Genomic DNA, 15,652 nt, shown 5'->3' with positions numbered 1-15,652 from the left:
GTGTGCAGGAGGCCTAACCATTTAACTCCCGCCAGCCTGCAATGTACCCATATGCCGCTGCCTGCTTCTGGGTATTGGGCAGGGATTTCTGTTCACTTCCTCTTTTGGCTACGAGACAGGAAGTGAAATCTCCACAATGGGGATACAGATGGTAAAAACAAGGCAGGGCTTAGAACTGCCCTTTGCCCTTTACCATCATCAAATGTCACCAGAACAAATATAGAAGAGAAATAAAAAAAGGAAATGGGGACACAACTGGGGATTTCCTCACATATGCTGGCAGTGTCTTTCAGGCCCGAGTGCTTTCACACTGGGGCGGTGCTCTTGCGGGATGTGAAAGGGGTCTTAAACTTTAGCACTGCTGCACCATTTCCTGCACACAACCTCATCAGAATGTCATGGCGGCCCGGAATGCAGTTTTAATGAGGGATCCACAATGCAGAGCGCCGGTCTGATCCCCGGCATTAGGAGGAAGAGGAGAAAGATAAATTCCCTTAAAATAACTTTGCAGTCACCTTCCTCTGAACTCGGCCTCAATTCGCAAGCAACCTTCACTGCGAGCAACCGGGGCCGGCCGGCTAATCCAAAGGGATCAGACTTTTTATTAAACGATAATTCATTTTTAATTGCAGACATCGCGGAAGGCCGCTGAGTTCCAAAGACGGGACTTGCCGGCGCACACCTTCTGCCCCCCCCACCCTTCCGAAACGCCAGCTCGCCACATGCGGGAGATAATGTCTGCAGGAAACCGCGGGCCGCGTAATTAAGATGAAGAGTCTGACAAGGCAGCTTGTTTGTTTATCGGCACCGAGGGCCCACGGACCGCGGCGCTCCTCAGGTGAGACTTTCTATGTACATCACATTTCTAATCTCACCTCCTTCCCCAACACTGGAAGTGCCACCAATCCCGAAAAATAAAAAGTTAAAGCGGGATTAAACCCAAAAGCAAACATTTATTACATTGCAGCTTACCGATTAGATGTGACGGCTGCATTTGTTTTCTTTTTTGGGCTCTCTTTCTTCTGGTAATTCAGCCAGCAAATTTTTTTCTCGTTCTGTCAATTTTTCAACAGAATGAGCTCTCCAGCAGAATGCATCAGTTACAAAAAACATTTGAAAGCAGTGTTCCGCCCACCCCTTTAATAAAGGTCACCAGCTACACATACTGCAGCGATGTCGGCACCGCATCCATTTCCATCGGCTGGTCGGGTGCTGCCGCCGCCGTCATTGCAGATAAGGAAACCCGTCAGTGAAGCCTTTCGCAGGGAAAATCAGATAAGTGAAAGTTCCACTTTTGGGTGGAACTCCGCTTTAACACTGATAGGGGTGCTTACAATTTTATGGATGCAAAATCGTAATCTTAAAAAGGAAGAAAAAAAACAAAAAAAAAAACGGAACCGTTTATAAAGCGTGAGCTGGAGTTTGGCTTCAATTAGTGTATTTAAATCTGCCAATACATTTAACCCCCCCCCCCAAAACTGACAGTGCTGCTGTGCCTCCTGTTCTCATTCCTCCAGACTCGTCTCTCACCAATACAGGAAGTGTGTTACTGGCCAGATCACCAGGTGAAAACAGAGGGGGAAAAGCCTAAAGAAAACAAACGCAGCCACCACATCTAATGAGTGGTAAACTGCAATATACGTCTTTTTTTTGGGGTTTGCATTTATAGCGCGTTAAAATATTGCATATTACTGTGCTTGCTTGGGCACCACATATACTAACATTGGAATGATACAGAGAAGATTAACATGTCCCCTTGTGCAAGAATGACATGCAAATTTGTGAAACGTTCCATAAAAAATGTATTTTACCATTCACTAGACCAATCGCTTAATAGTGATGGGACATTGATTTGTTTATTATTAATTATAGAAAAGGGGTGGAATTAGATACGTTTGTACTTCTTCCCATTCCTTTTCGTATATGTAAACTAAATCATTTTTTATAGTTTTTTTTTATTTATTTTTTGACTATTTTGCAACTATTTTTTGTGATTGTCTACTACTGAATGATTATTTATTACTTTTTATTTTGTATTTTTTTTTTTGTTTTTTTTTATATGTTCGAAATAAAGCAAAACCAACTAACTAGTTGTGGTGGCGTAAACTGGGCAGTAACCCATCCCCTGTCTTAGGGTGGCTATATTCACTCCTCTACTGTATCTACAACCACTTGCCAACCTTATAACTTAGATATACAGCGACAAAAGGTGCACGGTTGCACCGGACAATGTAGCTAGTTTGTGAACCACTTGCCAACCGTATAACTTAGATATACGGCAACAAAGGTGCACGGCTGCACCGGATAATGTAGCTAGTTTGTGAACCACTTGCCAACCGTATAACTTGGATATACGGCAACAAAGGTGCACGGCTGCACCGGATAATGTAGCTAGTTTGTGAACCACTTGCCAACCGTATAACTTAGATATAGGGCAACAAAGGTGCACGGCTGCACCGGATAATGTAGCTAGTTTGTGAACCACTTGCCAACCGTATAACTTGTATATACGGCAACAAAGGTGCACGGCTGCACCGGATAATGTACCTAGTTTGTGATCCAAAACTTGCAGGTGTAGGGCGCGCATGTGTGGTGACCCGCTCCTGCTGTGCTTATACACAATGGGAGCAGATCGGCGGGTACCGCAGACTTGATGTCCGCTGGCACCCACCGATCCCTCAGTACAGGAGAATGGCGGCCTGCCTATGTAAACCAGGCAGATCACTGTTCTGTCTGTACAGAAGGCATGGATCCTGTATTAGGGACTAGGATTCATGCCTCCCCCTAGTACAAGCACCCCCCCCCCCCCACAGTAAGAAAACATAATTTAGACAGTTAACCTTTTGATTGACCCACGTTAATCCCTTCCCTGCCAGTGTTATTAGTATAGTGACAGTGCATATTAGTGTAACTGGTCCCGAAAAATTGTCAGTTAGTGTCCCATTTTTCCACCGCAATATATCACAGTCAGTCCTCTCTGATCGCCATTACTGGTGAAAAAAAAATAAAATAAAAATATATGCCATAGTTTGCAGACGCTATAATTTTTGTGCAAACCATTCAATATAAGCTCTAACAAGCAGGGATCTCTGATTCCCCCCTGTATTGAAAATTACTGCCCTAATGTTGTAAAGCTCTGCGTAAACTGTCAGCGCTATATAAATCCTGTATAATAAAAATAAATAATATACGCTTATTGGTATTTTTTATTTTCTACCAAAAACGTGTAGCAGAATACATATTGGACTAAATTGATGAAGAAATTTGATTTTTGACATTATTTTTGATCAGATATGTTTTATAGCAGAACATAAAAAAATATATAAATATATATATATTTTTTTAAAGTATCAGTCTTTGTTTATAGTGCAAAAAATAAAAAAACGCAGAGGTGATCAAATGCAACCAAAAGAAATCTCTATTTGTGGGAAAAAATGTTTTATTTGGGTACAGGGTCGCACGACTGCGCAATTGTCAGTTAAGGTAACAATGCCGTATTGCAAAAAAATGGCCTGGTCAGTGGAGTGGGGGTAAATCTTTCAGAGGGCAAGTGGATACTGAAAAAAAATAAAAATAAAAAAATAAAATAATCACCCCCAAAAAATAAATAAAATAAAACCCCCCTCCCAGCACTGGTGTCACTGTCCGCTATAAAAACCCTCAACTTTGGTGTCAGCGACCACAGATACATTTTTACTTTTTTATTTTTTTATTTAAAAGGCTGGTGCTGATCTGGATGGTGTTTGGGCAGAGGTCCGGCGCTGTGTAATGCGATATAAAAAGGTGCACCGGAGAGAGGCCAGTATGTCTGTAGAGCGCTCCCCGTCACCCTCCTATCCTCGGCGCAGACGCGGCCACCGCTTTCCAATCTACAGGCTGCTAAATCCTTTTATATTGCGGGCAGATTTGGTCATCTGCGGCCGCTGGAAATGGCAGGCAGGGAGACGGGCGGAATAATAGTAGAGAATAGAGGAAATATTTGTGCGGACTGATTCTGGACACATCATTAATCACGGCTGAATTGCAGCCTCTCTCAGCGGCGGTTCAGAAGGTCCCCCTCCTTGTAATGCATAGATAACAGGCAGCGCAGTGCCGGCGGAGGCACGCTTTTGTCAGCGGCGGGACAACGGTCTTCACCCTCCGCTGGCGCTGTGCCCGCAACGCACTCCGATTTTTTTTTTTTTCACGGCAAACCAAAAAGATTTATATAAGAAAGCACACAGATCTGGTGCAATAATAAAAACGATCTTTATTAAAGTGTCACTTAACCTATAACAGTCAAATCAGTCTGTATATGCAGTAAAGCATGCTTGTTATACTCACTGTGGAACCTAAGGGGTTAATACTCTGCATTGTGAAAAAGGGCTGTCTCCTCTGATCCTCCCCTTCTTACAGAGTCCCCAAACCTTGTCCGGATAGTACAGAAGCTTGGGGACAGGCTGCACATGCTCAGTTTGATGTGTATTGATAAAGTTTTATTTTTTTCTTCTGTGATCAGCACAGGGGCAATCAGCACTGTCCAGACAGAGGGTCAGGGGTCCTGCATTCTCACAGGACAATCAGGGGAGAATGAAAACTCCTCCTACAAGCTTTAACCAGACACTGATAGAAGTCACAAGACTGCTATATACTGCCGATGAGAAAAGGTATTTAGCAGTTTATATTTACTAAAATAATTGCATTTCTATGTTCTGTGGGAGACCAGATATACTAAATGCAGAGTCATGGGTTTTAGTAACACTCAAATGCTGCGTACAGACGATCGGATATTCCGACAACAAAATCCTGGATTTTTTTCAGACGGATGTTGGTTTAAACTGGTCTTGCATAAACCACGGTTGCACAAATGTTGTCGGAAATGCCTAACGCCAAGAAGGCGGTGACGTACAACACGTACACCGAGCCGAGAAAAATTAAGTTCAATAGCCAGTGCGGCTCTTCTGCTTGATTCCGAGCATGCGTGGAATTTTGTGCGTCGGAATCGTGAGCCGGAATTTACGACTTTATACTATAATATATAATAACGGATTTTATTGCCGAAAAATTTGAGAACCAGCTCCCAAATTTTGTTTTTTCTGAGATTCCGACAAAAAATGTCCGATGAAGCCTACACACGGTCGGAATTTCCGGCAATAAGGTCACATCGAACATTTGTTATCGGAAATTCCGACCGCGTGTACGCGGCATAACAGTAACATATTGCAGGCTTTGAAACAGTAGAACATGGTGCCGCTCGGAGCAGTACTCTGTCCCGGGTGGCCATTCCCACTGGCTCCTCTCGCCTCCGCTGCTCCGTCCGTTTGGGATTCAGAGTGCGGCTCTGTGCCACATCCTGGGACAATGGAAATATAAGCATGAAGGAAAAGGCAACACCTTTCATAAAAGCAGCATGAGAGCTTGTAAAAGGCAGAAATATAAAGTCATCCAACAATTGTGAAACCGCTGGAATGCTAATCATGTGTTTAAAGGGGAAATAACCAGATTAGGCCAAAATAACACCCATCCATTCCTGACACCGGATCCTGCAAAGTCATTGGCTGCATAATAGTTATTATTGGCTAAGAGAACACAATGGAGAGGATTTACTAAAGGCAAATAGGCTGAGCACTTTGCAAGGGAATTTGCACCAGGGCTTAGTAAAATGGGGTGAAGCTTCACTTTGCAAAGATTACCCAATCACGTGCAAAGAAAAAAATATATATAAACAGCATTTTTGTTTGCAAATGATTGGATGATGGATGGAAATCAGCAGAGATTGCTCTCATTTACTAAGCTCTGGAGCAACTGCACTTTCAAAGTCCACAGTCTGTTTTCCTTTAGGAAATCCACCCCATTGACTTCCTACTGTGTGCAGCACTGTTATGTACGCCGTGTACACTGCTCAATACCAACATGACCACACAAACACCAATTGCAAACTCTTTGCCCTGCTGGAACTTTAGGCAAACCTTTGCTTTGCCCATCCAAGGTGAAAGGTTTGCTTTAAAAGAATTCCAGGTGCGACATTTTTACTTTGGACCAGCTTGGAGCAATGTAACGGGGGCAATCTTAAATAATTATTGGACCCTGGACAAAGATTATCTCAAATCAATTTATCAACTATTTGGGGGCAGTGTGGGTTCATGGGGCAGCTGCTTTGGGCTCCACAATGACTGGGCCCGGGGCAGCTGCCCCTTTTGCCCTATGTTAAAGATAGCCCTGAATGTAACTATGTTATGGATATACAATACCTGTGGGATCCTCTAGGACAGCGGGTCCTCAACTTCTGTCCTCAGGACTCACTAACAGGCCAGATTTTAAGTCTTACTTTGGAGAGATGCAGACTAGAATACTGCATTTACTGAGCAGCAAATGATATCACCAGTGATGTATTTCAGTTATCTTGCAAACCTGGCCTGTTAGTGGATCCCGAGGACAGGAGTGGAGAACCACTGCTCTAGGAACTGGAAATCACTGTATAGACACCCCTACTCCAGTCAGACCCACTAGATTCCAGGTCTCATGCCCAGAGGATGACCTGCTGTGTTCACAATGCAGCAGGGCAGCTGCTTGGCACAGGATCTGGAAGATCATTGAAGTAGCTCTATCTACCCAAGTGATTTCCAGCTTCTAGAGCAGGGATATGCAATTAGCGGACCTCCAGCTGTTGCAGAACTACAAGTCCCATGAGGCATAGCAAGACTCCGACCGCCACAAGCATGACACCCAGAGGCAGAGGGATGATGGGACTTGTAGTTTTGCAACAGCTGGAGGTCCGCTAATTGCATATCCCTGTTCTAGAGGATCCCACAGGTATGGAATATACATGGTTACATTACTCCGAGCGGGACCACTGTAGAAATAGCCATACCCAGAATTCTTCTTTAAAGACCAGCATGGGAAACCAACCCGGCAGCCATGTTAAAGACAGAAGGACCACTCAATTTAATTTAATCTGTCCATCTGTAACTAATGTAGCCTGATTTCACACAGTTCCTCATATGGGCAGTGAGAAGGTCTTCTCTCTCTACTGTCTGCCCAATCTGATACAAACTTTCAAGACACGTTTACATGTGATTGGTGGCAGAGAGAAAATGTTAAAGCCCAATTGCAGGGAAAAAATAATAAAAATATTAACCTTGCAGTGCCCCCGCCCCCCAAACCACCCACCCATTCTCTAACCCAAATCCAAAATTTCCTCCCAACCCCCGCACCGCACGTGTATGTGTGTGTATATAGCTATCTATTATATATATATATTTGATGGAGTTGGGCTTTTACATGAATGTAGCCATGCGATGCTCTCCATATGTGAGAAATAACAAAGAGCCAGCAGTAGGGGGAGTGTCTTGGAATCCTCCTCCTGCATGACAAGCAGGGGTTCCCAGCTCAACATGGAATGGGGGGCAACTAACAGCAAAGCCTGTATGAATTGTTGAGCAGTTCTCCCATACTCCTTTTATACGTTTCAAAAACCAATTTTCTTTTTCTGAATGGTGTGTAGCTTTAAGTGTATAATGTGAATTACTCCAGACAATATGCAGAATTCCCGATTATTTTCATACAGTGAAAATCTATTCATCAATTGAAATGCAATGTGTGGAAAAAACAAAAAAAAGCTTTTAACCTGCATCTGCAAACAAAGCTTTATGGAAAACAAAACCATATAATTTTTCCGCTAAATTCTTCTTTATGCACGGCTGGCGTCTATAATCATTGATGCTTAGCCGGCGTGTAGAGGATTCTGGGAGAAGCAGCACATAGCCAAGAGGAAGAGAGCTTAATCCCTTCCAGTGCCAGGGGGCGGCATGGCACCTCCAGTCCATTTTCGGAGCCGGAGAAGGTTAAGGATATGTGGTGCAGGCAAGGACAGATGCGTTCCCCTGTCTAACCTTCCCCTTCCCAGAACTGTCAGTCACCATATATCCACACAATAACCCCGGGACACGGCTGACCTATATATGGCAGACTTCCACAGGAGGAGGAGGGGGTGACGGATGGGGGGGGGGGGGGGGGTTATCTTTGAAGGATTGTAACCCAGTGGCTTAAAAACCTACATAAGTCACTACTTCACATTTTTCATCATAATAAACACAACGGAGCTGAAAATTCCCCTATGCATTGCAGACGCTGGAGGAATGCACCTGGAGCAGACAGGGAATGGAGAGACGCTATACAGTCGATGGAAATTCTTTGTTATCAATGAAAAAATAAATCAGTGTATTTTCAGAGTGCCCAACTTGAGTTATTATAATAAAATTTACCTAGAAAAGGTCAAGTAAATTTTTATTTGCCCTCCAATATTTTGAATTTTTTGATGGTTAGATCCTCGGCCTTGTATGTCAGAGGGTGACTATCAAGACTGCTGATGAACTGCTTTAGGCTGGCGGTTTTTATTCGATGTGAGGAGCCAGACATAGTGGCCACTAGCCATTTCAGGCTACCTGGTTGGGGTAGAGCTGGAACCTCAACAAGGCCACCTAGGCAGGAACTTCGGGACCAGTGGATGGAGGGACCTAGCTACAACCTTCACACCCTGAGAGATCCTGCAATTGGTTACATATGTGCACCTGCCCACCAGATGGGTCCAATACAGCACAAAACAAAGATGGGGTGACTTTTTTTTGTTACTGGTCACCTGAAAAGGGTCTATGCAATTCTTACCTTTGCTCTCCCATATTTAATTTTTGGATGTTTAGATCCTCAGCCTTGTATGTCAGAGGGTGTGACCACTGGATGTCCACAAGAACCTAGATACAACCTTCACACTCCTAGAGATATTACAGTTTATTAAAGCGGGAGTCCGCCGGGACTCCGCGTTTTTTTTTTTTTTTTTTAAAAGCCAGCAGCTACAAATACTGCAGCTGCTGACTTTTAAAATAGTGACACTTACCTGTCCAGCGCGCCCGCGATGTCGGCACCCGAAGCCGATCTGTAGATCGTCTCTCGGGTGCCGCCGCCGCCATCTTGGGTATGGGAATCAGGAAATGGAGCCTTTCGGCTTCATTTCCCGGTTCCCTACTGCGCATGTGCGAGCCGCGCTGCGCAATAAGGACGTTCCCCGCTGCCTCTGGGATCTGTGTGTTTTCCCAGCAGGCAGCGGGGCACTTGCGGAAAGGGGCGGGCACTTGCGGAAAGGGGCGTAATATACGCCCCTTTCCGCAGAGAGCTATCCCGGAAGTGGGTGCAGATACCTGTACTGTACAGGTATCTGCACCCCCCTCCCCCCTGAAAGGTGCCAATTGTGGCGCCGGAGGGGGGGAGGGTTCCGATGAGCGGAAGGTCCACTTTAGGGTGGACCACCGCTTTAAAGATGTGCACCTGCCCATCTAATGGGTCCAATACAGCACAGAACATACATTTTGGGGTGGCCTTTTGTTTCTGGCCACTTGAAAAGGGTCTATGCAATTTTTGCATTTGCTCTCCCATATTTAATATTACATTTTTGGACTTTTAGATCCTTAGTCTTGCATGTCAGAGGGTGACCATCAAGACTTCCGAGCAGCTGCTGAGACAGGATGCTTTAGGTCGGTGTTTTTTATTCAATGTGAGGAGCCGGAAAAAGTGGCCACTGGCAATAAGATGTTGGTGAAACTATTGTAGGCCAACTCGGTGGGGTAGAGCTGGATCATCGAGTCCACCTAGGCAAGAGCTTAGAGACCAGTAGATGTCCATAAAGACCAAACTACAACAAGGGAATTCAAGGATGACCACCATTGGATGACCACCAGTCCTTACCAACTGAACAACAATTTTTTTTATTTTTTTTAAATAATGTAGCTGCTGACTTTTAGAAATCAAGTACCTACCAGTGCCTGGGATCCAGTGCTGGCCTCTTGTAGTCGGCTCTTTTTACCACTGTGGTTCCCCGGCACCAAAATCTTGGAGATGGAGGCCGGCTGTGGCTTCCTTAGGAACCAAAGCCGGCTCCCCATTGCACATGCATGACCTGCTGCCACCTGGGACATTTGATGTGCCCCATGAGGCTGAGGGCAGGGAGGGGCAAACCCCCCCACCCCCCAAAAGAAACAACACTAACTCATTTACAGGCTGTGGGGAGAAAACAAACCAGCGGTACTTCACTTTTAAAAGCGTTTTCACCTTACCGAAAAATCTCTGTACAACCTAGCCAATACTCCCCTCTTCTAAATGGGAGGAGGGATGGCAGCAATAAACTGCTAGCCTGCTAAGTAGGTCCATCAGGTGAAGAAGGGGTGTATAGCAGCAAGTCCAGAGGATGGACAATGGTCTCCCGCTCGTCTATCGTTTAGCACAGAACTGCAACATATTGGGGTTGATTTACTAAAACAGGAGAGTGCAAAATCTTGTGCAGCTCTGCATGGTAGCCAATCAGCTTTTAACTTCAGCTTGTTCTGTTAAGCTTTGACAATAAAACCTGGAAGCGGATTGGTTTCTATACAGAGTTGCACCAAATTTAGCCCTCTCCAGTCTTAGTAAATCAAACTTTAGGCGTCAATGAGTCCTGGTGGTCCCAACACCAACTTTATTTTTTTTTAATGCCGCCCCTTCTCTCCAATAATTCCAGCCCAACTATTAAAACATTTTAGGCTTCTCTGGTGACACACTTCTATTTTTTCAGACACTATGGCGACGGGAATAAACACGGCACTTTAGGAATTGCTAAAACCAGTAGTGTCCAGGCGGGAGAGGGAGAAGTGACAGACATGTGAATCACAGCCTGAAAAAAAAAAAAATAAAAAAAAAAAATGTACAACCGAACGATTCTCCCTCTGCCAAAACAAACATCACATCTCATCCAGGACACGGAGCACACAACATGGAAGGAATGTTACATTGTATCACACATTCCTACCTCCGACATCTTCACCCGGCCCTCCAGGAAGGAGCAGTCCGCTGCATTGTGGGTACACACGTGCCGGTACTTGCACCAGTGGCAGGGGTACGATCCGTTCACACAGGACAGGCATCTGCAGGAGAGAGGAGGACACCATGAGAGATGAAAGAATGCTCTAAAGAGAGTATTGAAACATCCTAAGAGAATATAACGCTTGCAGCAAAAATAAAATCTGACCTCCGGCCTTCCCTTCAGAACTGCACAGTTGTACCGGCTCCTCTCCTGAACTGAAATGGCTTACTCTGATTTCACTGCACACTGTGAGCTTCTCACAACGCACATTAGAAGCTGCAGCAAGTCAGGTGGAATCTGCCTCATTTCCTGACTGGAGGACATCTAGCATCATCCAGCCATTTCCTCCCCAGCTTGACTCTCCCTGGCTCACCCTTTCCATTCACTGAATTTCATTTTAAAAATAGCTGCAAAACAGATAAAGGCTGGAGGAAGGAAGTGGGGGTGGGGGGAGCAATATTATTATGCAGGATGTATATAGCGCCAACAGGTTTTGCTGCGCAATACTTTACTTTTGGGTGAAGCTCCGCTTTAATGTCAAAATTGGATAAAGAATACAATATTTTCCTTGTATACAAACTGTGACTTGGTGGTCAGAGCTCCTGCCCTGCAGCACTAAGGTCCATTGGTTTAAATTTCAGCCATGACACTATCTGCATGGAGTTTGCATGCTCTCCTTGCGCTTGCATGGGTTTCCTCCCACACTCCAAAGACAATGCTGGTGGTTAATAGGCTTCTTTCGAAATTGGCCCTAGTATGTACCATAATTGAGGCAGACACTTTATATTGTAAGCTCCTTGGGGGTGGGAACTAATGTGAAATGTACAGTGCTACAAATTCAGCGCTATAAAATAACAGTAATAAAAAGAAAGAAATTTTTTTTTTATAGATAGATATTTTTTTTTCCTTAAATCCCATGAATGCTGCCAACCCCTGGTTTTGTGTTTTTGAGATATAGAGATATATATATCAGATAGAGAGAAATATATATATATATATAGTGAGAGATATTATATATAGCGAGATATATAATATAATATATATATATCACACACACACACATAGCGAGATATATAATATATAGAGATAGAGATATAAATATATCTCTCTATAAAATCTCATATATATATATATATATATATATATATATAGATATATATATATATATATAGTACATAGCGCTGTGTGAGCTGTTGGCGCTGTATAAATCCTGTATTATAATATAGGATAGGCTTAGATAAATGAAATGGCAGACAATGTTATTGACTATACAAGATCAGAGCTTTGTCCAAACTCTGGTAATAAAGGAAGTTTTTTCTTTAACCAATCATTGGGGGTTATTTACTAAATGTAAATCCACTTTGCACTGCAAGTGCAATTGAAAGTGCAGTCGCTGTAGATCCGAGGGGGACATGCAAGGAAAATAAAAAACGGCATTTTGGCTTGCACATGATCAAATGATAAAATCAGCAGAGCTTCCCCTCATTTCAGATCTACCCCTTAGATTTAGAGAGACTGCACTTCCAGGTTCACTTGCAGTGCAAAGCAGTTTTACCTTTCATAAATAATCCCCATGTGTTGCTACTGTACCTTTTGGGGTATCAGCTATATTGCTCATGAGTTGGGCAGGCAACCCACCCTGCCCGAATTCTTTTCACCCTTAAGCGGGCAACTTCTGGCTTCATAAGTTGCCAAACAAAATAATAAAACTTTATTTACAAGCCATATCCAGAAGTTCAGCGCACATCCAATGTGGTGCTAGAGTCCTCCACCATCTTTATTTCCAGAGCATCCCGAAAAACAGAAACAAAGAAGAAAGTAACGAATGCCGCTGAAGTTTCGTCTGTTTATCCCAGTGGGAAGTTCAGATGCAGAGTAGATGTTCCGCTCGATGGCAATTTGGGTAGAATTGATCTTCTTGTACGGATACTGGCCAATGAAGTGAGAAAAATCCAATTAAAATGCCAGTCATTCACCTCTATGGAAACCTGGGCAGCTTATCTTATTGCAATGCTTCAGGCGCCAGCCGCTGTGCGATAGGAGTTCCACTATGCGCTGTTTCTGATGCGCAACGCAACAACAGCCCAGATACAGGGAAAGACATGAAGTGTCAATCTGCTGTGTAAAGAGTACCTGTCACCAACACTCTGCAAAGATTTGTCTTGTTCTACCGAAAAAGCTTCTTGCGACTGGTTATACTTTCTGTGTGAACTGTACTGTGCTTGGGTCGGCTCCCCTGTATGTAAGATGCTAGAAACCGAGCTGGGGACGACGTGCCTCCTGTGCATTCGTAGGAGTTGCAAAATCAGAAGCTGCCCAATGGTTGTCCATGGTCCCACTTTATGTAGGAATGTAGCCACCCTCTCTCGCTCACTCTTCAGAGGGGCCTGAACACAACAGGAGTGACCAGAAGTGGCAGCAGAGGAGGTAAAGGTGGACACAGCCGTGAGCCAGTAAAACATGGCTCTGGTCCTGTACAGCAATGGTTCCCAACCTCTGTCCTCAAGTACCCCCAACGGGCCATGTTTTCAGGTTTTCCTTTACTTTGCACAGCTGCTTTGAATCAATATTAATGACATGGTATTGACAAGAGCTATTTTATCTAAGGGAAGTTCCCAAAACGTGGCCCGTTGGGGGTACTTGAGAACCAAGGTTGAGGACCACCGCTGTACAGCACCGTTTGACTAAAGGCATTTAGTTGTAATGCTTCCCTTCTGATGCTTTACTGCACCTGTCTATGGCAGACTGCGCCTGGATGGGGGCTGAACACCGTACTGGTGTCTAGGACTCAGTCCAATCAGGGAAAGGTTCAAGGACACACGAGACCTGCATTCCATCCTTGAATGAATAGGGCCTTAAACAGGGGTACCACTCAGTACACAAAAAAAAATTATATTAGAATATATATATATATATATATATATATATATATATATATATATATATATATATATATATATATATATATATGAAACGCGTTGGGAGGTTGCTACGGGTGGGGACTTTCAGACAACAGACCTAGAATAAAGCTTTTTGAAATGTTTGGTAATTTGTGTATGGAAATTGTGGTCCAATAGCGTGAAGACGGGCTTTCATGATTGCCACCTGGGTCAAATCAGGACAAATCACATCCACACTGTGTCAAATGTCCTCCACCATAGATCGCTTTTCAGAGGGGCAGCAATGGCTGAGCGTGTAGATGAACCCTAACAGACCCCCCAAAAGACTAAAAAAAAAAAAAAAATGCTGCAAAAAAATGATTCTTTTAATAGAGGAGCTTCAGAAAAGAAGTCCATCCTCCAAGGACACTAGCAAAAAAAAAACTGAGGAATGCTGGGAGAAGGAGGGGTTATCCGGGGCTGACTAGTGTCCAATGCTCCTGTAGGTGGTAGCATAATCCACTTCTTGTGTCCCCCCCCCTAATGGATGACCACAATGAATCAGATTCAGGTCAAGTTGATAACAAGTGGTAAGAAGAACTCGCTGAAACAAAACGCGACGTCTCCCTCTAAATGTCATTTTTTTTTTCCCCTTTCCTCCGCTCGGCGCATCTCTTCCACTATTTGAATATGTAGATGTCATTAGTCATTTTAATAGAAGCGGATATAATTTTATTTACTCTGGAGACTCCTTGAATGAACGGCCCTGACATTTGGTAAATGCGCACGTTTAGTGAAAACGTTGTAGCTATTAGGCAAAGTAAATGGAGAGTTAATAAGACGATGCATTTTGGGCTCTCGTGGTGTGCGCTGGTATTCTGTGGACGCTTGTTGAAACAGACAGGATAGGCTCTCAAAGGGGACACAGACCGACCACACAGCATAACGCCAGGGTTCATTATGCAAAAACTACAAACTCTCAACTGCTTCAACACCTAGGGGTGGATTTATAAAGAATTTGTATAGGCATTTGCCCAGAGAGCATTCAGTACATTCGCCCTGTGCGAATGGTGGCAAAAAAAAAAAAAACATTTAAAAAAGGCTTTATTCTGTGCCGTTTGGATGCAAATTAATTTAAAACAAAAAATACTGCATTTGGCCACTAGATGGAACCAAGTATCTCATGAATTTCCTATATTACTTCTAGTCTACTCCATCTAGTGGCCAAATACAGCATTTTTCTATTTGAAGCCAATGATCTACATTCAAACAGCTCAGGATATAACCTACTTACATTCATGTTTATAAGAAAAACGTACTTGCATTTTCACTGGAATGGATGGTTATGCAAATTCTTCAAAAATCAATCCTGTACTGCTATGAGAATGCAACAAAGTGCTAATTATTTACCGTGACTTGGTATGTGTACACCCTGGTCCATACATGGTCGACCATTGTATATATATATATATATATATATATATATATATATATATATATATATATATATATATATATATACAGTATCTCACAAAAGTGAGTACACCTCTCACATTTTTGTAAATATTTTATTATATCTTTTCTTGTGACAACACTGAAGAAATGACACTTTACTACAATGTAAAGTAGTGAGTGTACAGCTTGTATAACAGTGTAAATTTGCTGTCCCCTCAAAATAACTCAACACAGAGTCATTAATGTCTAAACCACTGGCAACAAAAGTGAGTACAAAAGTGAGTACACCCCTAAGTGAAAATGTCCAAATTGGGCCCAAAGTGTCACTATTTTGTGTGGCCACCATTATTTTCCAGCACTGCCTTAACTCTCTTTGGCATGAAGTTCCCCAGAGCTTTGCAGGTTGCTACTGCAGTCCTCTTCCACGATGACATCACGGAGCTGGTGGATG

General features: G+C 43.4%; 1 protein-coding gene and 1 non-coding gene across 2 annotated transcripts in view; one reads left to right on the top strand and one right to left on the bottom strand.

Moving 5' to 3' along the window:
• PLXNA1 (plexin A1) overlaps positions 1-15,652 on the bottom strand; it is a gene marked incomplete in the record, with an annotated part of 497,669 nt that overhangs the window by 167,478 nt on the left and 314,539 nt on the right. The window contains 1 exon segment of the mRNA XM_077451741.1: positions 10,814-10,928. Within this exon segment, the coding sequence (XP_077307867.1) occupies positions 10,814-10,928 (115 nt within the window).
• Positions 1,694-1,801, top strand: LOC143928609 (U6 spliceosomal RNA). The gene has a single exon (XR_013262448.1). It is a non-coding gene; the product is annotated as a U6 spliceosomal RNA (small nuclear RNA).

Source organism: Lithobates pipiens, unplaced genomic scaffold (assembly GCF_037356315.1).
Source record: "Lithobates pipiens isolate NorthernLeopardFrog02 unplaced genomic scaffold, aLitPip1_a1.2 Scaffold_23, whole genome shotgun sequence".
NCBI classification, from domain to species: Eukaryota; Metazoa; Chordata; class Amphibia; order Anura; family Ranidae; genus Lithobates; species Lithobates pipiens.
The sequence above is the reverse complement of the archived record's forward strand: the minus strand, read 5'-3'. Positions and strand labels throughout refer to the sequence as shown.